Here is a 22,058-nt window from a genome sequence, read left to right as displayed (position 1 = left end):
ACGTAAGGTATTTGGTGTACATAGAGATGACTTTACGCTCATTGATGAGGTACTCTGACCGAATCTTGATTTTTTTTCCGCCTTTGTTGCAGCTTGTTGGATTCGGTCTTTAATGGGATGGCTAAAAATGCTCTGCTTATATTCTTTGGGGGGTTCAGCTTTATATCTCCGGTCTTTTACGCAACATAGGATCTTGGATGCCCAGCGCGATCCTTGAGGGGATTGGGCCCAAGGACATCCGAGATCGAGATGATCTTGTAGTGTAGCTAATACAGTCAACGTTTGAAGCCAAGCCACCTTTACACTGTTGCCCTGGGCTCTCAACTTATCGTATGCCAACATCTTCATAACCATATCGAGGGACACGTGTAATCAATCTATTAAACTAACCTTCGCGTAACCGTGAAAGCCTACCTAAATTCTAATCCAGAGATCGAAGGGGAGGAAACAAAATAAGAAGAAACAAGAAAATAATGAAGTGGCCATTAAGAATTAGGGGAGTCTCAGAACTGACCAGTCCGTATGTCCCCGCCGACCGTATCGACTTCCATGAACGTTCTATCTGGGATAGCACCGTAATACTGCACATACTGATCCGCATCACGATTCTGGGCACCGATAGTAGCAAGAGTTCCCCCGGACTGGATGGTATAGTAGAAGAAGGTGATTGGGGTCACCTCATCCTCTGAGAGTACCATTTGAAAGTGGTATGGCTCAGTTGAATCTGATGTAGAGAAAACACACCAGTCTACGGTCAAGACCCTAGGCTGGTTGGGAATGTTCTCAATCTGGTATGTAACTTCGGCCCCTGAATCTTCTGAAACTATCATGTCAATCCAGTAAGGAAAAATAGCCAGCGACTCAATGTTTTCATCTGGTAGGAAGGCCAGATAGGGGACCGAATCGGCACCCAAGGCGTCTCCTAGTGTAACAAGTCCGTTGGGGCTGATATAGAGCACATCACTAGATTGACCGTAAAGCGGTACCTGAAAGGGCAGAACGATCGATGCTACACCATTGTCAGATGGATTCTGGCTATTGAATAGTGTCAGTGGCTCAGCCAGGCCCTCCGCACACGCACGTGTGCCCGTCGCTTCAGAGCTTGTAGTGGTTGAAGTTGTGGTCTCGACGTGGTCTCGACAGTTGTGGTATCGACAGCTGTGGTCTCGACAGTTGTGGTATCGACAGCTGTGGTATCGACAGCTGTGGTATCGACAGCTGTGGTATCGAGAGTTGTCGTGGTGAAAAGTCTGGTATCAGCCGTCGAAAGGACTGTTTGGCTCGAGTCAAAAGATGAACTAGCATCCGATGACAGATCGGATATTGTGCTAGTATCAGTCTCGAAACTGGATGATGGCCCAGACGTGGTAGAAGGGGTAGCAACAGGGCTTGCCGTGGAGTCCGTACCAGAACTAGTGCCAATTGTATTTATAGCATTTGCAGTAGTTGACGTGGCAGCTGTAGTGGGCTCAAGGATAGAAGGTGGCTCTTCTGACGTTCCCAAGACATCCGTGGATAGAGTCTCCAGATTTGAAGCCCAGGAGCTCAGCTGAGATGTAGGTAGGAAATCTGTGACAGGGGTTGAAATGTCCAACATAGAAGATGTTTGAGTGAGAGCAGGATGTGTTGAAAATATGATAGAAGAAGAGCTATTAAAAAATTGAACAGAGCTCGTATCCACAGGCATGACCTGAGAAGTGAAAGTTGGGAAATCTATGGCGGAAGAACCCTTTTGGATATCCTTCGTGGTCGTAGGAGCGACTGTGTTGCAGGAAGATGTCGTTCCGAGCAATGCTGATGTAGACTGAGGTTGCAGAGGTATACTAGAAGGTCGAGAAGAAGGGCTCGAGGATATATCGCCGTCTCGGCATTCGTCAACTAGAAGAAAAAGAGTCAGCCTAGCATGAGTGATACGGAGAGACGCCCATACCTTCAGTAATAGAAAGTCTTATAGTTTGGCAACCTGGGGGCGATGCAGTGAAAGTGATATAGACTTGGCCGCTGTCTGTGTCTTGACAGAAGCCTGCCTCCCCCGTTGGTAGGGCTGAGCTGAAAAATCGGAGGAATCCATCCTCATCAGCAAAGGTCTCAGTAACAGCCCCTCGAGGTAACGGTCCCGGGTAGCCGCGGAGCTCCTTGAAACTCTCGCCGTTGTAGTATATGGGCAAGGTACCATCCAGCAAACGGCCCTGTACAAGGTTGAAGATGGCGGCAGCAGCACAGATCTCAGACTGACTGCCAACAAAACCGCCAACTTCCCTGGCCTGGAGATCTCGTTTAGCGTCCTGCGATGCTGGAACGACGCGGAATATCACTGATCGACCACTGGCAGTGGGGAGTGAAGCTCCAGTAGTTGTACTTGGGGTCGAAGGAATAGTAATTGAATCATCAGGAAAAGGGAAAGTTGAGGGGATAGCTAGATCTGTAGAAGATGTCAAAACTGCTTCTGAGGTCTCTGAGATAATGGCTTCGTCAACAGAAGAAGTTGTTGGGCGAGTATGACCATCTGATACAGGGACCAGATAAGTTGACAGATAGGTTATGCACCAAGATTCAGGCTGCCTTTGACCATCTTGAAGAGCAATGGATGCACCAAAAAGACTTGCAAGTAAGAGAGGGAACAAGCGAACAGGAGACATCATGAAGAATGAGTGAAAGCATTGGGAAGAAGGAGACCAGGGAGTTTTCCAATACTGTGAATTTCTGCGACTCTTAACTACTCTGCATTTAATTGTTCAGCTCAGCCCTGTATGCACCCAACAAATAAGACGTAAGCCATCTGTTGGTTGCTTTCAATAGTTCAGGATGTTAAAATTTGTGGCGAGCAACAAGTGGACTGAGGCGCTGGTCTAGAACATGAGTCTTAATATGAGTTGTCATCGCGCCCAAGCTAAGACATCAACCATGGTACTAAATTAGCTAGCCACTAAGACTCCCTTGAGTTGCTCCCTTGCATACCAGACACAACACAGACCAACAGAATCATCAGATTGCTGTAAACAAAAACCCGTAACGAATTTTGGCGGTTCAGTCAGCCACTGTCAAGCTACCCAAGCATGGCGTCACGCGCTACATGGGTCTTCAGTGGCATACACTATTATATTCCGGCATGAGACTATTCATGTCGCCGGTAAGCCACAGTCTTTGGGTAATTAGATGGACGTTGAGGTATGGAAGTAACATTTCCGCATTACTAGCATGAGGCTTTAATAAGCGCCAAGTCCCCTTTGTGCCATTCAAAACACTTTTTCTCTGCTTCTTTGCTCAGGCTGTGTAATTTCCAGCTGCAGTCACTCGTTTTGTGCCTTTTTGCTCTTCACCCTCGTTAATCATGTATTCCAAGTCAGTCGTTGTTCCAGCGCTCTTTGCTGCTCTCGGAGCCGCTCAAGATGATGTCCAGTACGAAACCCGCACAGCAACGATAACTCAATGCTTCACCCGCGATGTCCTACATCCTACAGCTACCGTCACAGTGCCTGGACCGACATGCGTGGTTCACAAGCCAGCTGTGACAGGAGAAGCCATTATTGTTGAAGTCCAAGCTCCCGACTGTCACTGCGGCTGCCCAACTTGTGTCCATACTCTTGAGTACACAACCAAGTACCCTGCTTTCTGCTCTACTGGTATGTTTGAGCAGGAATATGTCATCACGGAGACGTACAGTGGCATGGAGGCAAAGCCTACCAAGAACGAGCACGATCTTCCGCATGGATTTACGTGTGAAGTTCAGACGTGTACTACTTGTGGCGCTGAGCCTGTTACCGCGACTATCACGTACCCTGTTCCAGGTCATTACATGAATGAGGTTGCACCAACTGAAATGCCTATGGCAACGCCTGGCAAAGAGCAGCCCGGAAAGGAGCAGCCCGGAAAGGAGCAGCCCGGAAAGGAGCAGCCTGGTAAGGAGCAGCCTGGCAACGAGCAGCCTGGCAACGAGCAGCCTGGCAACGAGCAGCCCGGCAACGAGCAGCCCAAGGATCAGCCTGAGGAGCAAGGAAACTCTGTACCCAAGGTCACTGGAGAAGACAATGGCTTCCGATCGAGCGTCAAGCCCAGCGCAGTACCTGATTCCTCCCAGAGTGCTTCTTCTGGTAAGTTCACCATCGATCTTGAGATAGGTATCAAAACTAACGCCCAAACAGGAGAATCCACAGATCACCCTGTTATTGTATCTGGCGCCATGAGTCAACATTTGGGACTGGCTGGTGCTGGCATTGCATTCTTTGCTCTTATTCAATTCTTGTTCCTCTGAGCTTTCTCTCGAAAGTCCATTGATGACATTTACTCCTACATTTTTTGAAGTCATGAGCCAAGACATCTTTGGCCGATAGAATAATTTCACTATTTTGTGTCTGCAAACTCAATTACACTTCTCATCGATATCGGAGTCCCTAGGTGACGCAAGTGTACCTTGGCCTACTAAACAGAGTAAAGATTGTCAACAAGGCCCAGATTATAGGCATCGACGTAATGTTAATGCTACGGGCGGTAACCGCGGCTATACCGAGCAGGTTGCTCCATTTGAAGGTGGGACATCTCCATAATAAAAAGACTCTATCAGAAAGAAAAGTTACTCATGTGCGATCACAATGGCCAAGGAAATATGCAAGTGTTGGCGCATACAATGATAATTGTTTGGTGAGATTAATCCTTGCAATACAGAAACGTTATGTCGCATTGCCTTGACCTGTCACAGAGTGAAACAGACCAATGAGATGGACTTTTCTCGGGCAGTTGAGCCTCAGCTCTCACCAATCCCTGTCCGTGGCCCTGGATCGAGGCCCAGGAGCAAAAGTTCCGGTGGGTAGCATCTCGATAGACAATGAAGCAGGACCAAAACATCGATGTGATATCATTATCCTGCCGTCGATTCTGAACGCCCAGCTTAAATTACTCACTGTTCCAAGCAACAGTTGACCTCTGTTCCCCTTTTTCAGTGGTCGCACGTGATAACGCATGGTGAAATTCCCAGTGGCCCAGGTGACCTCTCATCCCCACCCAAAAACTCACCGCCCGGCCGAGTCCCGACTGGGTGAGCTAACACTAAGGTTTGGTTTGGTTTAGAATTGGTTCCCATCGTTTTTGATACAGGTCAGGTCTTGTCAAGACTGTACCAACACACGACCTTGTTGTTGGAGCGTTTGCTTCGGCTTCAGCCTCAGCCTCCCACCGAAAGCCACGAGGGGGCTTTTTTATTCTTATTCTCCCTGACTTTCTTCCCCTCCCCTTCTAGAACAATGTCCGACGAGGACGTCGATATCCTCGGCCCAGACGGCCAGCCCCCAGCTCGAGTCGACCGTGATCGAAGAGCTCCGCGCTTTAGCTGGACTCCCGCATACGAAGCGACCTTCTTCCGAAGTCTCTGCGAGAGCGTCCAGCTCGGTCTCCGCGAAAACTCCTCCTTCAAAGCAGAGGCCTGGGAGCGCGCTGCTCTGGCTCTGCAGGAGAGTCATGGCGCCTATCCAGCGAAGAGCCACCTGATCAACAAGAGTGACAACGCGAGAAAGCGGTTTCGGTTATGGAGAGGTCTTCGTGAGGACCCCGAGTTTGTCTACAACCCGGTTAAGAGAACGGTCACTGCTACGGAGGAGGCGTGGACTGCCCATATCGAGGTAAACATTCCTTGTACCATGACGATGCAATGATCAGGAATCGCCATCATGCGAACGACGAGGCCCAGCTGCTGTAGCCTCGCGCATACGAAGTGACTGTGTCAAGCACATACTGACTCTAAAATAGAGGGAACCGCTTTCTAGGGCGTTGCGCGGCCGACCCTTTGATCATGAAGACTTTATGGAAGTCCTTTATCCAGATGTCATCGGCTCGGGTGGCGCTCCCAAACGCATAATGAAACCACGGAGACGAACAGACGGCCCCATGACCGATGACCCCGATATGCCGGGCACCGGTATACTCAATTTGACAAGCGATCCTCCTCCTCCTCGACCTCCTGGCCTCGAGAGCCCGAACTCGCGTCCCATGTTGACTCAAACTCCAACTACATCCTCCACTGGGTCGGCGACCCTGCCGCGACCGACGTCTACTGCGATTCCTCCACGCGGACCACCGACTGTAGCAAATGCCAATGCTCTTACCCCTCCCGACGAGACTATCACACAGAGCCGCAAGCGACAGCTGCCCACTACAAGCACCCCGAACATGTTCGAATCGACGCCACCTGCTACTACTATGCCTATGGGTCAGCCAGCCCCCGAATCTCCTGGCAAACGTCGCCGTACTTCGTCCAACGATGGTTCTCGTGCTCTTTCAGCGTCTGTTCTCAACTCCTCCATGCTGCCATTGGCTGTGCGTGATGGACCGAATGCTGGGTCTCCTTCCCAGGCAGATAGCCAAAACACTAACGGGACCAACGGGCCTGTTATGGAGGAGATTGTCGAGGCTGTACGATCTCGAAATACTCTACGCTGGCAAGAGGAAGCACTGGACATATTCTTCCGTGACTTTGCAGACGAGGATCTTGATCTGCAGGTCAAGATCTCTGAGGGCGTGCTCATCAATGAGTGCAAAGCCATGGTGTTTTGTAAGATGCCCAGCCGTGTGCGACAGCACTGGGTCAAGCGCTTCAAGGAGGCTCCTTTCCGGCTGTAGTATGTCGACCCTTGCAACTTACGCCTCAGGCATCTCTAGACCGATGCCTGTGAAGCACGAAGAACGAGGGTGATGACCATGGACCTCGAGGCATCAACACCAAACACAACAATCTAAGGAAACAAAGACACATATCCACAGCAATCAGGGCAGGAGTGATAAAAAAAGAAATCCAAGAGAGTATGGTCTGGCGCTTATTGGGTCGTGTTGAAGATACCAAGGGTTACGGATATGAAAGCGACATGGCGTTCTATTTGGGCAAAATCATCTATCTGTTTTCTTGCTTTTTGTTTCTGCTTTTTCATGTTTGAGGAGTTGCATTTAGCGGGACATTCATCTAGGATCGGGTGATAGTTATGTGAAAGGACGGGATTGTTAGGGGTTATGGAGCTGCTGGCGGGTTGATGAAGCGTGCTTTATCATGTCTTTTTTTGTTGATACCTAATATATATAATTCTCGCCTCTCGCTACTCCATGTCCATGACAGAAGTCGAGCCCAGGCTTTTTGGGGCTTCATGAATATCATGGCGTGGCCTTGTAGGGCCGGTGAAGTCGAGAGGAGATCCATCTATCAACACTCTGTCATCGCTTACAACATGAAAGAATATATGGCACGTATGCTGAAGAACTACTCTATATTTACCACTTGAATGCTGGCTCATACATATCTACCTTGAGGTTATTGCTCATTTAAACCAAAAGCATCAGCCGCCGATCTGTAACTCATGACATCAACCGATACCGTCTATCTCTCCATCAATATTCACAACACATGCAGCTTATCCCATTGACATCATTATTTTCTATTTATCCATTATTTTGTCCCGTAGTAATTAGTTCTTTTCGATCCCAAACACCTTATTTTTCTTCCTAACGATCATGGCACTCAGCCCAGATTTGACTCCTCCTCTAAGACTCCCTTGGCTCTTAAAATGGGCCCCAACTCCTTCAACCTCACAGGCTTCGTCAAGAACAAATCCAATCCGCTGACAGTAGCCTCCCTCTGCGCCTCCTCAGATGCCAATCCTGTCAAAGCAAGTATCAGAGCAGGCCTCAACCCCTTTTGTGACTCAAAAGCACGAATTCTCCTCGTTGCTTCAAACCCATCCATGACCGGCATCGAAATATCCATCAAGATACAGCTATATCTACCAGGGTCAGCTTCATATGCCGTGACGGCTTCTAAGCCGTCTGAAGCTGTTTGATATGGTTGTTTGAGCTTCTTCATGTATGAGGAGAGGATCTTGAGGTTGATGAAGTTGTCATCAACGAGAAGGAACTCGGAGGCTCTGAAATAGTCTTTTGGTTGTGTTGGGGTTTCGTCTTCGCTCGCGGGGAAGGGTGAGCTTGGGTTTGTTAGTGAAGGGGCAATGGTGGTGACAATGCTCAAAGATTCGGGCTCTGTTGATGCTGTGGTTGGAGATTGGGTAGATGTTTGCATGACTGTCCAGCGATACAATGCTAGTGAACATGCTTTGGCAAGCTTTCGAGGACCGAGTCTTGATATGTTGTTAGCCTGGAGCACGGCATATAGGGGGTATGAAAGATTACTTACGGTTGTGAGATGAACTCGAAGACTCCGGGACGTGGTATTGCCTTCGTGCCAGTCGCATACTGATGTGCAGTAACAGCATTGGCACAGAGCACAATGTTTGGAATATCTGGGACTGAATTCTGCAGAGCATAGGGTTTTTCAAACGCCTCCTCAGACCAAATCGCAAGGTCTGGCATGAAGCAAGGTGTCTCTGAGGTGTTGTTGACCTGCATATTTAACCACTCCTGGCACATATCCTGCACAAGTTGGTCAGGAGATTCGATCGTTCTTTGTGCAGAACCGCCTCCCGTAACAGATTCTTTGCTGAAATCGACCAATTTGACCCGGAGACCTCGAAGCTTTTCTGTCTGCGCGTCGAAATCTTCTTCTCGTTGTCGAATTTCACAGACGTTGTGATGGCAGTCGTCGCCAAGCTTCATTGGAAGTCTCACTGTTACTGTAGTGCCAACGCCAACCCGGCTGTCGACAGAGATGTGGCCTCCAAACTGTGCAGTTATCTGCTTTACGAAGCTAAGTCCGAGACCCGTGCCAGGAGATAAGTGGTTCTCTTGCGAGAATGGTTTGAACAAGCCGTTTTGCAGAAAGTCCTCGCTGATGCCCACGCCAGTATCGGAGACCTTGATGGTTACCCAGCAGTCATTATCATCAGCACCGAAAGCGTTAGTCTGCTCTAAAGAGACCTTGATAATTCCAAATTGCGTGTACTTGAGAGAATTGCCGAACAGATTCATGATAATTCGACGTACGGGGCCTGGCTGGGTGTAGAAACCCCACGATGGCCGTGAGTCGATGACCAGGAAAACATCGACGTCTCCGATTTTCGTTGAAAGATTGCCTTTCTGTTTCAATGGAGCTTGAAGCTCGTCCATGGCTTGCATGGTGTCCATTCTGCGGATAGACATGTGGCCAGGTCGTCGAGGTGTTTGGCTGGATGATGATTGGGCAAGGGTGACCTGTTGAAAGTTGAATCCAGCGTAGACACTCTCAAGAACTTCTTCAGCCAGGACATCTAGCTGTACGACCTTTCTTGATGGCTTCGAAGCTATGCTAGCGAACGAGGACCTGTTGGTACCACTTCCATCTGCCTGAGTCTCTCGAGTCGTTTCTTGAGGTAAGGCCTTGTTAATCTTGGAATATTCGAGCAAGTGGTCAATCGTATCTGAGAGTGTTCGACAGCATGTTTCAATGGTTCTAACAATGTTTTGTTGTGGGATAGTAAGGTCTGTATCGTTAAGCAACTCGACGCTTAGGACAGCACCATGGAGCGGTGATCTCAACTCATGAGACAGTGAGCCAAGTGCATCAGTCTTGGCTTTGTCAGCAGCTAGGGTCTCCAACTTAAAAGCCTCGGCCGCTGCGAGCATACCGAGAGCTCTGAGGTAACTCAAGTCAAGGTCGATCGTGAAGGTACGCTTGATATTGTAAGTGTGAATAAAGCCACCAGCAGACCATCGTTTCTTCCTGAGGTCCCAGACAGGAACGAATGCAATGCTCCGAGCACCAGGGAAGGTCTCGAGAAGAATACTTGCTTCTCTCTGCTGAGCTCGGAACCTGTGGTTTTGTCTGTTCTGTAGGTTTTCCCAGTCATTGCTGTTTGATGGATGACAAGTTGAATCACCGGGCAGTTCGTCTTGAAGTAGATTTCCATCAGTGTCGTAGTTGAACACATGACCTCTAGGATACTGTCGAATCATCCTTGCGAGAAGGGCTTGTGGGAGAGCAATATGAGCTGTCCCATGCTCGGAGGAGCCGAGCGCCTGACAAGAGGGTCGTAGACGGTCATCAGAAGAGACAGTTGTGCAGGCATCCTCACTCTCATTGTAGCTGAATGTTGAAGGTCGTCTAGTCGCCAGGTCCTCATCTATCCATTCAGTGGAAGAGCCTGCACTTGAAAACTCCAGCATGTCTGCATTGAGGAACAAACAGCCATCGGTCTCAATAGAATCCTTGACAATTGACGCTGCTTTTGAGAAGATTTGCTTTGGAGTTTCGAGGAGCTGACTTGGATCATGGGCAAACCTTGATCTGGCCGGTGGATCGCACATGATAACCTCTTTGGTGTGAAACGCGTTGGTCGTGCGGGAGTCGGCTGTGGCAGTTGAGTTTCTGACACTCATTCCTCCCAAAGCCTGCTGCAGGTCGTCAATTCTTGGCCTTTGCGATCTGGCCATGCCGTCACCTCTCGTCTCATGTTCTGCATACTCTCGTCCGGTAGAGGAGACGTGGCTCAAAGGCGCTGTGTTCCCTTCGACAAAACTGGTCAAACCCCAGCTCTTCCTCTCGCTCCTTCGTTGTTGGCTTTTCAGGCTGATGGTCTCGAGATGTTCAGTCACGGCTCTTGAAAGCTCTCTCATAAGCCTTGAGTGACAATCCTCCCATGGCAGTGAAGGTTCGGTATGGATCACGCAGATAACTCCGATGTTGACACCTCGATCTGTGCGAATTGGCACTGCGGCGTAGAATCTTGCGGCGCCTCCGGGTCGACAGTAAGGTTTAGTTGCATACTCGGGATCGAGGGTAACATCAGGAACTACAATAACAGGCAAGTCGTGGTTGGCCCTTGGTCCAGATTCATCTGATTGAATTTCATCAGCACATAATGTACTTTCACAAGCACTATGTGACCGCGGGATTGCAGTTCCACAATGCCAAAGAGTTTCCGGGTGAGCGTCCTGTCCCAAGCTTGGAATCAAAGGGGTTATCGATGAAGCTTCCGCGATGATATACTGATGAGTCTGATCAAATAATGAGATCATTGAGCGTGCGGCACCAGTTTGAGAAGCCGCGAGACGAGCCAAGGCCGTCAGTATGACATCGGGACATGTCGAGAGCTCATTGCTCGGAACAGGCGACCCAGAATCGTTGAAGCGAACATTGGTGAAAAGCGAGTCGTCATATCTAATTGGATTTCAGCAAGATAACTCAACTTTTTCTTTAGGGTGAAATTGCCTCGTTACCTGTACGTCTCGCGCTCCCGAGTGGCCTCAGAAACGATGCTTTTCTTGGGCACCTGTACACGAGCTGGACTGGCCATTCTCAGCAGTGCGTATATTCGACGGAATCTTCAACGGTTTCCCCCAACGGTCATTCTCACCGTTGGCAAAAGACAGGAGATGAGCATTGAAGGTTGGGTTCCTAGGGCTTGCCACTAGGGGCGAACGCCGAAGACCGGGAGGCTGGAAGGTAGAGTTTAGTTAGGGTGAGTCTAGACTCGGCGATTATGCTAGAATCGCCACAGAGCGGCGATCGACAAATCTGCGGTTGAGCTGGGGACGCGAGTCTCAGTCCAAGTGGAGCATCATGTCATAGTTGGCGTTAGAGGCACTCAATTCCTCCCTCTAGTTGATATCTTGAGCTTTGGATTGGTGGCTGCTCCTCCGTTACAAAGCCACGATACGGGCTGTGGATGGAAACAGGTTTACCCGTCTGTGCTGCCGTTTCTGTTTTTGCCGATCATCGAGATGCCTACCGTTTCTAGAGTCCTTCCGTAAAACTACAAATAATTACTGTTTTCTGTCAGCCTGTCAAGAAATGCTACCATTGCTGTTAGCTTGCACGGTTAGCTGGCATGTTCGACGTTGACAGGTAACGCTTTGAAAAGAAGAACGATCGATTAGACCCCTGTCTGGGTACCTGGCTGTGGCTTACATACATTCAGATTGCGACGCTATGTGGCTTTGTGTGTACGAGATCCGAAATTATGTTTATACGACCGCGTAAACAGAGCATAATAATCACTCTATCAAGATGTGATGGACTCTCTCGCGGGCTTCTGCTAACGGTATCGCGTTTACGAACCAGTTCGACGAGATCAAATGCCTGCGTGTCACGTGAAATGGCTAGCTTCCGATGTTTTAGACTGAACCTCGGTTTATGAGCTTCCGTATCATTGAACTGCATCTCTCCGATGGTTGGAGGTAACCTATTCTATCCTCATATATCACAAAAGTGCAAGATCAGATTTCTCGCTCAAACCTGACTTTCACTGAGGTTACAATGACTCTTCAGTTCTCTTTGTCTCAGGCTTCTCTAGCAGCAGCCATACTCGGTTCAACTTACGGAACCTACCTGGCTCTATCTCCTCCCAATCCCAGCGAACATACAGCACCATCAACAGGCGACTCAGTTCGATGGCTATTCTTGACGAGAAAACACACCACAAAGGTCGTCCTGGCCCCTCTCGGGCTGCTATCGCTTCACACTGCTAGCCTAGCCTTGCGCTACCCTAATATCCCTCCATCTCTTGTTCATCACGGAATTGAAAACGGGCTCAATCCAGACCTGATTACATGGTCTGCTGCAACTACAGTACCTCTAGCTCTAATTCTCTGTGCCGGTGTTCCTCTGCGTTTGGTACCGTATGCATCACTGGGCAAAAACTTCACATTTGCTCTGAAAGAGCCAGACCAGTTGAAAACTACCGGTATTTATCAATATCTCCAACACCCAAGCTATACTGGTCTCGCTATTCTCATGATTTTCAACGTGGCACTGCTTGGTAGACTGGATGGTGTTCTGAGCTGCTGGATCCCTCCGAATATCTATGAGACCTTCTGTTCCTGGGCTATAAGATTTCTTCCTTTCACTATATCGGGTATCATGTTTGGAATGTGGACCAGAGTTTCTGAAGAGGAGAAGATGCTCAAGAGGGCTTTTGGAAAGGAATGGGAGAGTTGGCATGCACGAACAGCTCGCTTTGTTCCTTTTATTCTTTAGCTGATTTATGACTTCCATAAATCAAAGTGCCATCAAAAACGACCTTGGTTTCATACCATACTTGACCGCAAAATGAGTAAGGCTTCATTCGACGCTATCATAAGGAAATCGAGAAGATCGTTGTCGAAGCACAATGGCGACACGTAAGGCGAATCACAGTTTTACATATATAGTAATTATATTCTTAAAAACCACAAGATGTATGTTCAATTTGATACCGGAAACTAAATAATTGAATAAATCAATACCAGCCTCTCTCCATCCCAACATTTGCTTCAAATAACAACTTTATGTTCTGCAGCTCTTCCCAAATTTCAACGATGTACCTAGTTCCTCCATGGTACAAACCATAAGATCGTCATCCGTTTGTGGCTCTTTCTGCAAGGTAACTATCTCAAATTGGATGTCCCAGCCGAGCCCTCGCCTTTCGGACCGCTTCATGGAAAGCTCTATGTGGCTGTTGAGTTGCCTCGGCATGATCCCCTTCCATTTCTTTCCGTCTTGGCGACAGTTGCTACTAGTTGCTGGAAAGAAAAAATTCCCGTTGCGTCTCTTTATACATATGATGACCACCTGTGCTCTCATACCCTAGAAACTTCGGCATGCGTCGCATTGGGGGACGCTGAATGATAGTCCCGTCGTTATTGGAAGCCGGAGTTGTTCCTATAAGCTGAGTATCTTGGCTTTCTCGATTTTCTTGAGCGTCGAAGATTTCCTCCTCCTTACAGAATCTCAAAATCTCGTATGTCATCTGAAAACGACAGTGGTTCTTGGCAGTCATGTGGTGTTGAATCCCCTCCGACGTGCGACGTTGTTTGCCGCAAGATACACATTCGTAGCAGCTGAAAATGATGCTATAAAGGCATCTCACAACAGTGATAGGCTTAATACCATGGACTTCTAGGTTTGGGATGGTGAAGCTGTGGCATGTCTTCATGTGAGCCATGTTCTCGTCGAAGGTCGAGCTCGTGTGGCGGCAAAAGAGGCAGAGTTCTTCATTAAACTCTGCGTTCTCTACCTCACAGAGCTCTGACCCATCCGTTGGCCTTTCGTCTGAGCCTTGAGTCCATGATTCCTTAACTCGATCCCAGTTTTCCATGGCTTTCTCCATGACATAGCGAGGAATACATGGGCCACTATATCGAATTTGGATCTTTGAAATACTAAAAGTCGGTTAGTGTATGTAATAAAGCGAGAAAGGAATAGGTAACTTACTGCTTGTCTGATTTTGAGTGCTCTCTGTGCTCCTCAAAGGTATTGAAGTGGACGCAGCAAGTGCTGCACCAAGGCTTGCCAAGTTGCATGTTGGCTAACGAGGGAATGGTGAAAAGTTGGAGATACAAGGACACCTCTTATAGTCAATCCTGAAACCTTTTACTTTGGCATGAAGACCTAAACTTTCGGAAAGTCGATCAAAATCATCTCGTGGTCTGGCAAAAGCTGTAAGTCTGAAGTGATAAACAAGCTAAGGGCTCCGAATATCATAGATATAGCCAACGAGAAGAGTAGAACCGGAAAGTTAAACCTTACTGACAGATCTCGACCCGAAGCCAAAAATAAAACGGTCACGATATTCTACCAAACTACTCAACTGTGATAGGCTACTGTTGTAGAACGTAAACTTTATGATGCTTAATAGACAAAATACCAAAGCCAAAGTGAGAAATGCTTTAACGGAATAAACTTAGTTGTGTCTAACTTTTATAACATATCACCGATCCCTCAGTGCCTTGAGTATAGCAGTCGCCAACTCTGCGTTTCTCGTGAACAAGTCCAACTCATGCTCCGGGTACCCAGATTGAATAGCGATCACGGCGTCCAACTTTGGAACTATGTAGATAGACTGGCCATACATACCAATCGCCGCAAACGCACCATCGTCTCCCATCTTATACTCCTTGTCCCCCCTGCCTGTCGTCCACCAACCACTTTCGTAGCCAAAGTTGGAGACAAAATTATCCGGCTGAAGAGCCCTGGGCCCGACACTGTTCTTGGCATCAGAAATGTCTTGGAACCAACCAGGTGGCACATTGGGGCCTTTCGCTCCGTCTCTGAAACTTTCGAGAATAAAACAACCGAAGCGTGCCATGTCTGTCAAAGTTATCGAAAGACCTCCGTGACCATCCACGTGTCCTGCGCCAGTTGTTCGTATGTACCCGTCGTATTGCATTCCAGCAGGATCCCATATCGTGCGCGAGATGTATTCATTCAGAGGCTCTCCGGTTGCGCGCGAGATCGCTGTCGACAGCACATAATAGTTCGGGTTGTAGTAGTGAAACTCTTCCCAAGGCTCAGCCACTTTCCTCGATGTCTTGAGCCACTTGATAACAGCTTCAGGATCCGTTTGGGGATAAAGCTCAGTGGCATACATAGGATTGGGCACATCTGCGGGTCGCTCTTCTTCTGATTGTTCAACTACCCCTGAAGACATGTTGGATAGAGCAAGAAGTGGCACGTCTGCCCAAGCAGTTCCTCTCAGCTCTTCGACATGGCGAGATACTGGGTCGTTGACGGATAGTTTCCCTTCTTGCTGCGCAATGGCCAGAGCTGTTGCAACAAAAGACTTTGTGACTGACTGAACGTCATTACGAGATGCTTGGGAGTTTCCGTGTCTGTATTCTTCGAGTTTTATGGCTCCATTCTGAACAACAACGCAGCCAGTCAGTCCATATCGGCGCATGAAACTACTGAGATCAATCCCAGAGTTTTCCTTGATAGCTTCAGCTATGTTGAAAGAAGTATCTCGAGTAAATCGTCTGAGATATGAGCCATGTCTGACTTGAGTTGTTCGGTTCTGGAAGGTTTCTTCGCGGAGCCGATAGAGAAGCGGAGTGTAAGCTGGATCAGCTGGGTGAATAGATGATAGGCTAAAGCTTCCGATATGATCACTCAAGTGTGGCATGTCTCCCATTTTGATTGGATGTCTTCAATTTTCGATACGTTTCATAGAAGAAGCTGGGTATCGTTGATACTGGGATTTGCAGGTTCGGCTATTTTTGAAGTCGGGTCGCATCCGAAGCTACGAAACGGAGATGGGAACCGGGGTTAATAAGAGGTTCATCAGACCTCCAATCATGATTTATCATTACCGTTTGTGGTGTCCACCCAAAGTACCTATTATCGGCAGACTCGGCCGAGCCAAACCGGCCATAACCCTCCGAACTCTGAAGCTGGTATCAAATGTTAGACCTATGCTATGATGGTATGAAGACTTTGAAATTAGTTTACCAGCAGACTTCTGGTATGCAATCACTGAATTTGACTACGTTGCGGTGCATCCAGGGGAGTAGACTTACACAGATGTCAAAAGATCAGCCTTACAAAATTACGATGATCACGTCAACTGCATGTGTAATGCTGTGCTAGAAAGAGTGATTGTATACGCCAAAGGATCACCAGGATGTCTGTAGGTTTATCTGAGCTAACGATAACCCCCACTCTTGATGGAAATGCGGCGTTGATGGATATATAATCCTCACGTTGGGGTAAGGGAGCGGGCTCACTTCTGACTCCGACACTATCAATTCATCCTCCGTAAACAACTCATCATGCTAGAAGTCCACTGCTCAGGCACGCCTTATGAGGTAAGGAAACTCCATTCTAAGAACGCCGTGATCTAAGCTGGAGGACTAACTTATGGCTCAACTATAGATCGGCCATCAACATGGCACAGCTGCAAAAGATAGGGTTGTTGGGTCTGTCGCTTTTTACAAAGATCTGTTCCAAGAATCATGCGCCATGAACTGGGAAGCAGTACGCCAAGAGGCTCAACAATACATCCGACCTCTGCAGAAGCTATCTCCACGCTATGTCGAGGAGCTTCAAGGCCTAGCCGACGGCGCTGGCTTCCAACTAGTTGATATCGTTGCTCTCAACGTTCGAACAGAGATCACATTCGGACTATATACTCGAGTCCCCAGTGCACCTATCCAGACCGATGGCTGCACGAGTGCTGCATATCGTCAGCCTAACGGGGAGGTTCTCCTTGCGCAGAACTGGGACTGGCAGCCTGAACAGGCACCTAATCTTTTCATCTGTCATGTCTCCCAGCCTGGAACAGATATACCTGGTATTTCGATGGTGACTGAAGGGGGTGTAATTGGCAAGATTGGTATCAACTCCTCTGGTGTAGGAACCTGTCTAAACGCTATCCGAGCTCGGGGCGTTGATAACACCAAGATTCCCATCCATCTCGCCCTGCGAACAGCTTTGGAGTCACATTCGGCGCGCGAAGCAGCCGACAAGCTGTATAAAGCGGGCACGGCTGGAAGTGGTCACATTCTTGTGTCAGATCCATCTGAAGCTATAGGCTTAGAATGCACCAGCATAGGTATCAAAGAGATCAACTTTGACGGCAACGGAACACTTATTCATACGAACCATCTGCTGCTTGAGCATCCCGGAGTCGATGAACCCGGCTGGATACCCGATTCCACAGACCGCATCAAGCGCATCGCCCAGCTTCTTGATGACAGATTGGCGACCTCAACCATCGACCATTCTTCATTCTTTGAATTCTTCAAGGACGAGCAAGGGTATCCAACAGCAATCAACCGTGACCAGTTCTCACCCGGGAACGGCAAAGCAACACTTTTCACCATTAATATGGACCTGGCCAAGAGAAAAGCAATTGTCACTATGGGGAGGCCCACGAATTGGACTGAGAGAATCGAACTATCACCAGGCTTAGCTTAGGTAGAAAGACAAGCCTTGTAACCGAAATAAATAAAGCTGTTACTGTTTCGATATTCTTATTTCTGCAAAGTCTTTAGCACTAAATTATAAGACTAGATCTAATGCCTAACTTTGCAAAACTGTGGCAATGCATAATCAAGAATTGTTGCTAACTTTAGACGAAACGGCAATCCATTCCTGCTATGGAACGACGAGAGCTTATGGGCATAAAGTTTATTGGGAAAAATTCATGTCAAGGCACACAAGATCAGAAAGATAAAAAAGTAATATTGGCATAGGAAACCTTTCCGATGGAAATCTTGCCCCCTATCTCAGGTGTTCAGAAGATGCAGGGTAACCTGCTTTCGACTGTAGTAGACGGTGTGTCATTAATCCGTTCCGCGAGATCTGGCCTTATCATGTGTCTGAACACCTAGAAATCATGATGAAAGTTGTCGTTGCATTGCTCGACAACCACAAGCTTCTTCCCTCGAGTCCGTCGCCATGGTAAGCTAGATCGAAGAAGCACTTAAGCATACATACGCTAACTACTAAACTTAGAACATCGCCTACAACTCCGCCTTGCGGCAAAGCAAGTCTCTCCGCGCAGAGCTCTCCAACCTCAACAGCAAACCTCAAGCTTCTCCCTCCGAAATTGGCAACGTATCCGCCTCAATCGCTTCCTTCACGAAGACCCTCGATGAATATCAATCCCTCGCCCGTCAGGAAATCGTTCCTAAGAAGCAAGAGGAGGGCTTGCAGCGAGTAAAGAAGTTCCGCGAAGATCTCTCCGACTTTCGGACGCAAGTCGATTCGTTGAAGAAAGTTCGTGATGATGCTCAGCACCAGGCAAATCGCACAGAACTTCTTGGCCGGAGACCGTATAATGCTACACCCGAGAACCCTTATGCGAACGCTACAACAACAAACACGCACTCTGCGTTCCAGCCTCGACACCCACCTCAAGCCAGCGCCTTGACAACTGGCTCACCAGATGAGCAGCGCGAGGCACATGCATTTAGGGAGCAGAACTTCTTCGCAAACACAAACCAAGCGCTAGACGACTACATTGCGCGCGGACAGGCTGTACTGGGCGATCTAGGTCAACAGCGAGAGATGCTCAAGAGCACCCAAAAGCGACTCTACAACGTCGCCAATACCCTTGGCGTAAGCGGCGATACGATTCGTATGGTTGAACGACGAGCGAAGGAGGACAAATGGATCTTCTTTGCGGGCGTCTTGATATTCTTCCTGTTTTGTTGGCTGGTGCTCCATTTCTTGCGGTAGAACAGAACCCGAACTGGGCTTCATGTAATTGGAAGAGAAATGTCACAGAAATGTACGCTTAGGGGTATCAGCGCGGCGCATGGAGTTTTTGAGTCTCTTGTGTTGTCTTTTCGTTTGTATCATACCACGCCGAGTTAACAAGTTCTTTGCTGAAGCACTATGCTATTCGTCATCGCCGTCGCCTTCTTTGAGTGCTACTGTGAACAGTACATCCTTGTCCGTCGTCACCGACACGACCTGGGACTCGGGCAGGATATGATTGCTAGTACTCAATTTGCCGCCGATCTCAGTGTGCCAGTTCTCAACGTCCCATTCGAAGCCCTTTGTCGTGATGTTGGCAGCCTCTTTCAGAGGAATGATACCAACATGCTTGCCAAAGGCATCTTCCTCCCCCTCCTCTCGAACCTGGATCTGATGACTACCAGCCCTGAGCAGGAATGTCAAACTTGAGCCAGAAAGAAGGAACAGTCGACCGGTCGCATAATCGGGGTCGTTTTGGAAGAGGTACAGATGGTGAAGCTGAGAAAGGCCTTGGTCAACACGGCCCCCGATGCCTCCAAGTGCGACGATGTCGATGCCTTCGGGGTATTCTTTGCGAATCCAGTTAATAGCCTTTGCAAAGTCGGTCGACTCTTGGTCGGCGTCGTGGATGACTGTCGCAGGGGAGGGTTGCGACGAGTAGAAATCGCGGACTTGTGGGGTGAGAGAATCGAGGTCGCCAATGATGAGTTGAAGATTAGACTATAGGATTAGCAACCATTTAATATTATCGTCCACGAGCAGTATCGCAACGTACGTATTTTCCGTGGAAAGACGATAGCTTGTGTAGACGGTTTGCTCCACCATCTGCGGCTACTCTCACAGAAGCTGTGAAATAGACGTTAGGTACTGAGACCGCAATAGCAGCATGTTAAGCTACGTACAGTTCTTCCAGAGCTTGCGCAAATTGACGCCGTTCTTCAACGGCTGGTTTAGAATGAGCAGCGCAAAGTCCTGGCCTATGTTATAGTCCTGGAGCAGCTTTGCTGGTCGCCATTCGAAAGATTTGGACGCCATGATTGAGGATGTCTTTAGTTAGTATGCGACTTGCAATGAGTAGAAAAAGATGAAGTAGATGCGATCCAAATCGTCGGGTCCCTTGCGTGATATTTGCAAGTTGGCAGATCAAGAATGATTTTGCTTTTTCCTCTCCCTGAGAAATGGCGAGACAATGTCTAGCTCGAGACGCTTCCCCTCGATTCCTGTGCGACAGCTTTCTCCCTTTCTTTCCTTTGTCTTCTGCTGATCACTCAAGCCAAAGTGTTTGACAAAACAACCTTTGGTCTACTGTAACAGCCACAATCTAGGTCGAAAGTTAAAAAGAGATCTAGACGCAGTCTGCACGTTAAGCCCTATGAGGGTATAGAGGTAGCTCATATGATCAGGAATGAATGCACACTGCCTAGATCCAATAGGTAGAAGCAGAAGCCAATGGTGGGGGAACGTCATGGTGCGATAAGGCTGTTATCAGATAAAGAGCACGGACGGTTAAATTACGGTTACACTTTTTTCACGCAACTGGCCGGCATCTCGGAGACCAGGGCCAGGTATTTCCAAGCATCATACTCCAAGATTTCGATGCTCCACCGTTGCTGACCAATTCCTCTTGTATTCTTGATTTCTTGCACTGACCTTCGTTCCTTTGTTGACTTCTGTAATTCAAAATGTATCGTACCACTATGCGATCGGCCTCGAGGCCTGTAATTGCCAGCCTGCGCTCGAATACGATCCGCGCAACCCCTCGACGATTTAACTCGACAACTACTCCCGCCGACAAGTCCCGATCATGGAAGAGCTCTGTGGCACGATTGGGTCTGGCTTTCGGTGCTGTCTATTACTATAACACCAGTCCCATCTTCGCTGATGAGGCTGTCTGTGCGTTACAATTGTTGCTCAGAATTCGAGATTATGCGACTAACATAGAATAGCAAAAACGGTTCCCGCACCCGCCGCCTTCTCCGATGATGACCTCCCCACCGTTGACTCCGTTCTCGAGGAGAAGCGCAAACAGATCAAGGCTAAGAGCGAGAAGCCCGCCGAGTCATCAAAGCCCACCGAGTCTCAACAGTCCAATACTCAAGCCGCTGCCGCCGATGGATCGCCTTCTGTCCTAGAAGAAGAGGCCGACCAGCAAGGTGCTTTCAATCCCGAGACTGGAGAGATCAACTGGGACTGCCCTTGCTTGGGTGGTATGGCCCACGGCCCTTGCGGTGAGGAGTTCAAGACTGCGTTCAGCTGCTTTGTATACTCGACCGAGGAGCCCAAGGGTATGGACTGCATTGAGAAGTTCCAGTACGTCATATCGAACAATGGTCTTGGTTCATAGTTTGCTAACTGAAGAACAGGGGCATGCAAGAGTGCTTTAAGAAATACCCAGAAATCTACGGTGCTGAGCTCGCCGATGACGAGGAGGGTGCTCCCACTCCCGATTTTGGCGATGAGCAGCCCGCTCCCGACGCTCGCAAGGCTCCTGCTACCGACAAGGCCCCCGCTGCCGACTCCAAGTCCCTCCCCGAAAATTCCTCTGCTGCAGCTGAGCTCGATGAACAAGCCCCCCGAACAACTTCCAGCGAAGCCGAGAAGGAAACCCTCGTCAACGGATCCCGAAAGGTTCAGGATGTCGCTACTCCCATAGAGAAGCCACACAACCCAGAGTTGTGGCAGGATATGCACAAGACCAAGGTTCCAGTGAAGGAGGTTTTCGTTGAGCCCTCACAAGCGCATGATGCTACTGCTGCCAATGCTGAGATCAAGATTATTGAGCAGGAAAGGGAAGCTAAAAAGAAGGCTGAGACGAAGCAGTAGGATGTGTAAAATATTGGCGTTGTTAAGGTGAAGAACTACATTTTGTAAAATATTTAGGATCTTGGTATGGGCGAGGTTGTCCATCTGTACCAACGCTGTATGATGAGAAGGGACAGAAGCCACGAAATTAATAGACACGATCACATCTCAATGTTTTGATATCTCGCATCTCCAAACAAACTTTTGCGAAGTTTGGTTTGAATGGGATTGTTGAACATAGGTATCAATTCTTATGCCTCCAAACGTAAGAGACGAGTAGTAGCCTGGTATCAGCCAGAGTAGAGAATTATGAAACAAAGTGAAAATGCAGTAAAACAAAAAACTATGTCGTATCATCCATCAACAACGTTCATTCCTTTCAGCGTTCAACAAT

At 48.4% G+C, this 22,058-nt stretch overlaps 11 protein-coding genes across 11 annotated transcripts; 6 read left to right on the top strand and 5 right to left on the bottom strand.

Moving 5' to 3' along the window:
* Window positions 1-503: 503 nt before the first annotated feature.
* On the bottom strand, window positions 504-2,639 carry FSUBG_300 (uncharacterized protein; the record flags this gene model as incomplete). The annotated part of the gene is made up of 3 exons (XM_036680835.1): window positions 504-1,031; window positions 1,082-1,878; window positions 1,931-2,639. 3 exons carry the CDS (start codon window positions 2,637-2,639, stop codon window positions 504-506), a joined length of 2,034 nt encoding a protein of 677 aa, XP_036544438.1.
* Window positions 2,640-3,331: 692 nt separating this feature from the next.
* FSUBG_299 (uncharacterized protein) lies at window positions 3,332-4,252 on the top strand (the record flags this gene model as incomplete). The annotated part of the gene is made up of 1 exon (XM_036680822.1): window positions 3,332-4,252. The coding sequence occupies one exon, from the start codon at window positions 3,332-3,334 to the stop codon at window positions 4,250-4,252; it is 921 nt and encodes a 306-aa protein (XP_036544437.1).
* A 985-nt stretch (window positions 4,253-5,237) lies between these two features.
* Window positions 5,238-6,609, top strand: FSUBG_298 (mitochondrial intermembrane space import and assembly 40; the record flags this gene model as incomplete). Its single annotated transcript, XM_036680811.1, has 2 exons — window positions 5,238-5,612; window positions 5,740-6,609. The coding sequence occupies 2 exons, from the start codon at window positions 5,238-5,240 to the stop codon at window positions 6,607-6,609; spliced, it is 1,245 nt and encodes a 414-aa protein (XP_036544436.1).
* Window positions 6,610-7,495: 886 nt separating this feature from the next.
* FSUBG_297 (nik-1 (Os-1p)) lies at window positions 7,496-11,198 on the bottom strand (the record flags this gene model as incomplete). The annotated part of the gene is made up of 3 exons (XM_036680800.1): window positions 7,496-8,108; window positions 8,165-11,062; window positions 11,122-11,198. The coding sequence occupies 3 exons, from the start codon at window positions 11,196-11,198 to the stop codon at window positions 7,496-7,498; spliced, it is 3,588 nt and encodes a 1,195-aa protein (XP_036544435.1).
* A 962-nt stretch (window positions 11,199-12,160) lies between these two features.
* FSUBG_296 (isoprenylcysteine carboxyl methyltransferase) lies at window positions 12,161-12,880 on the top strand (the record flags this gene model as incomplete). Its single annotated transcript, XM_036680789.1, has 1 exon — window positions 12,161-12,880. The coding sequence occupies one exon, from the start codon at window positions 12,161-12,163 to the stop codon at window positions 12,878-12,880; it is 720 nt and encodes a 239-aa protein (XP_036544434.1).
* Window positions 12,881-13,397: 517 nt separating this feature from the next.
* Window positions 13,398-14,184, bottom strand: FSUBG_295 (TRI15 transcription factor; the record flags this gene model as incomplete). Its single annotated transcript, XM_036680778.1, has 2 exons — window positions 13,398-14,043; window positions 14,096-14,184. The coding sequence occupies 2 exons, from the start codon at window positions 14,182-14,184 to the stop codon at window positions 13,398-13,400; spliced, it is 735 nt and encodes a 244-aa protein (XP_036544433.1).
* A 407-nt stretch (window positions 14,185-14,591) lies between these two features.
* On the bottom strand, window positions 14,592-15,791 carry FSUBG_294 (6-aminohexanoate-dimer hydrolase; the record flags this gene model as incomplete). The annotated part of the gene is made up of 1 exon (XM_036680767.1): window positions 14,592-15,791. One exon carries the CDS (start codon window positions 15,789-15,791, stop codon window positions 14,592-14,594), a length of 1,200 nt encoding a protein of 399 aa, XP_036544432.1.
* Window positions 15,792-16,428: 637 nt separating this feature from the next.
* Window positions 16,429-17,575, top strand: FSUBG_293 (isopenicillin-N n-acyltransferase; the record flags this gene model as incomplete). The annotated part of the gene is made up of 2 exons (XM_036680756.1): window positions 16,429-16,464; window positions 16,532-17,575. 2 exons carry the CDS (start codon window positions 16,429-16,431, stop codon window positions 17,573-17,575), a joined length of 1,080 nt encoding a protein of 359 aa, XP_036544431.1.
* A 483-nt stretch (window positions 17,576-18,058) lies between these two features.
* FSUBG_292 (acyl-coenzyme A:6-aminopenicillanic-acid-acyltransferase precursor) lies at window positions 18,059-18,841 on the top strand (the record flags this gene model as incomplete). The annotated part of the gene is made up of 2 exons (XM_036680745.1): window positions 18,059-18,061; window positions 18,116-18,841. 2 exons carry the CDS (start codon window positions 18,059-18,061, stop codon window positions 18,839-18,841), a joined length of 729 nt encoding a protein of 242 aa, XP_036544430.1.
* Window positions 18,842-19,003: 162 nt separating this feature from the next.
* Window positions 19,004-19,897, bottom strand: FSUBG_291 (thiamine pyrophosphokinase; the record flags this gene model as incomplete). Its single annotated transcript, XM_036680734.1, has 3 exons — window positions 19,004-19,582; window positions 19,638-19,708; window positions 19,765-19,897. 3 exons carry the CDS (start codon window positions 19,895-19,897, stop codon window positions 19,004-19,006), a joined length of 783 nt encoding a protein of 260 aa, XP_036544429.1.
* Window positions 19,898-20,544: 647 nt separating this feature from the next.
* Window positions 20,545-21,685, top strand: FSUBG_290 (mitochondrial intermembrane space import and assembly 40; the record flags this gene model as incomplete). Its single annotated transcript, XM_036680723.1, has 3 exons — window positions 20,545-20,755; window positions 20,809-21,172; window positions 21,226-21,685. 3 exons carry the CDS (start codon window positions 20,545-20,547, stop codon window positions 21,683-21,685), a joined length of 1,035 nt encoding a protein of 344 aa, XP_036544428.1.
* Between the last annotated feature and the right edge of the window lie 373 nt (window positions 21,686-22,058).

Source organism: Fusarium subglutinans, assembly GCF_013396075.1.
Source record: "Fusarium subglutinans strain NRRL 66333 chromosome Unknown NRRL66333_c0000001, whole genome shotgun sequence".
NCBI classification, from domain to species: domain Eukaryota; kingdom Fungi; phylum Ascomycota; class Sordariomycetes; order Hypocreales; family Nectriaceae; genus Fusarium; species Fusarium subglutinans.
Note: the sequence above shows the minus strand (reverse complement) of the source record. Positions and strands in the feature narration are given on the sequence as shown.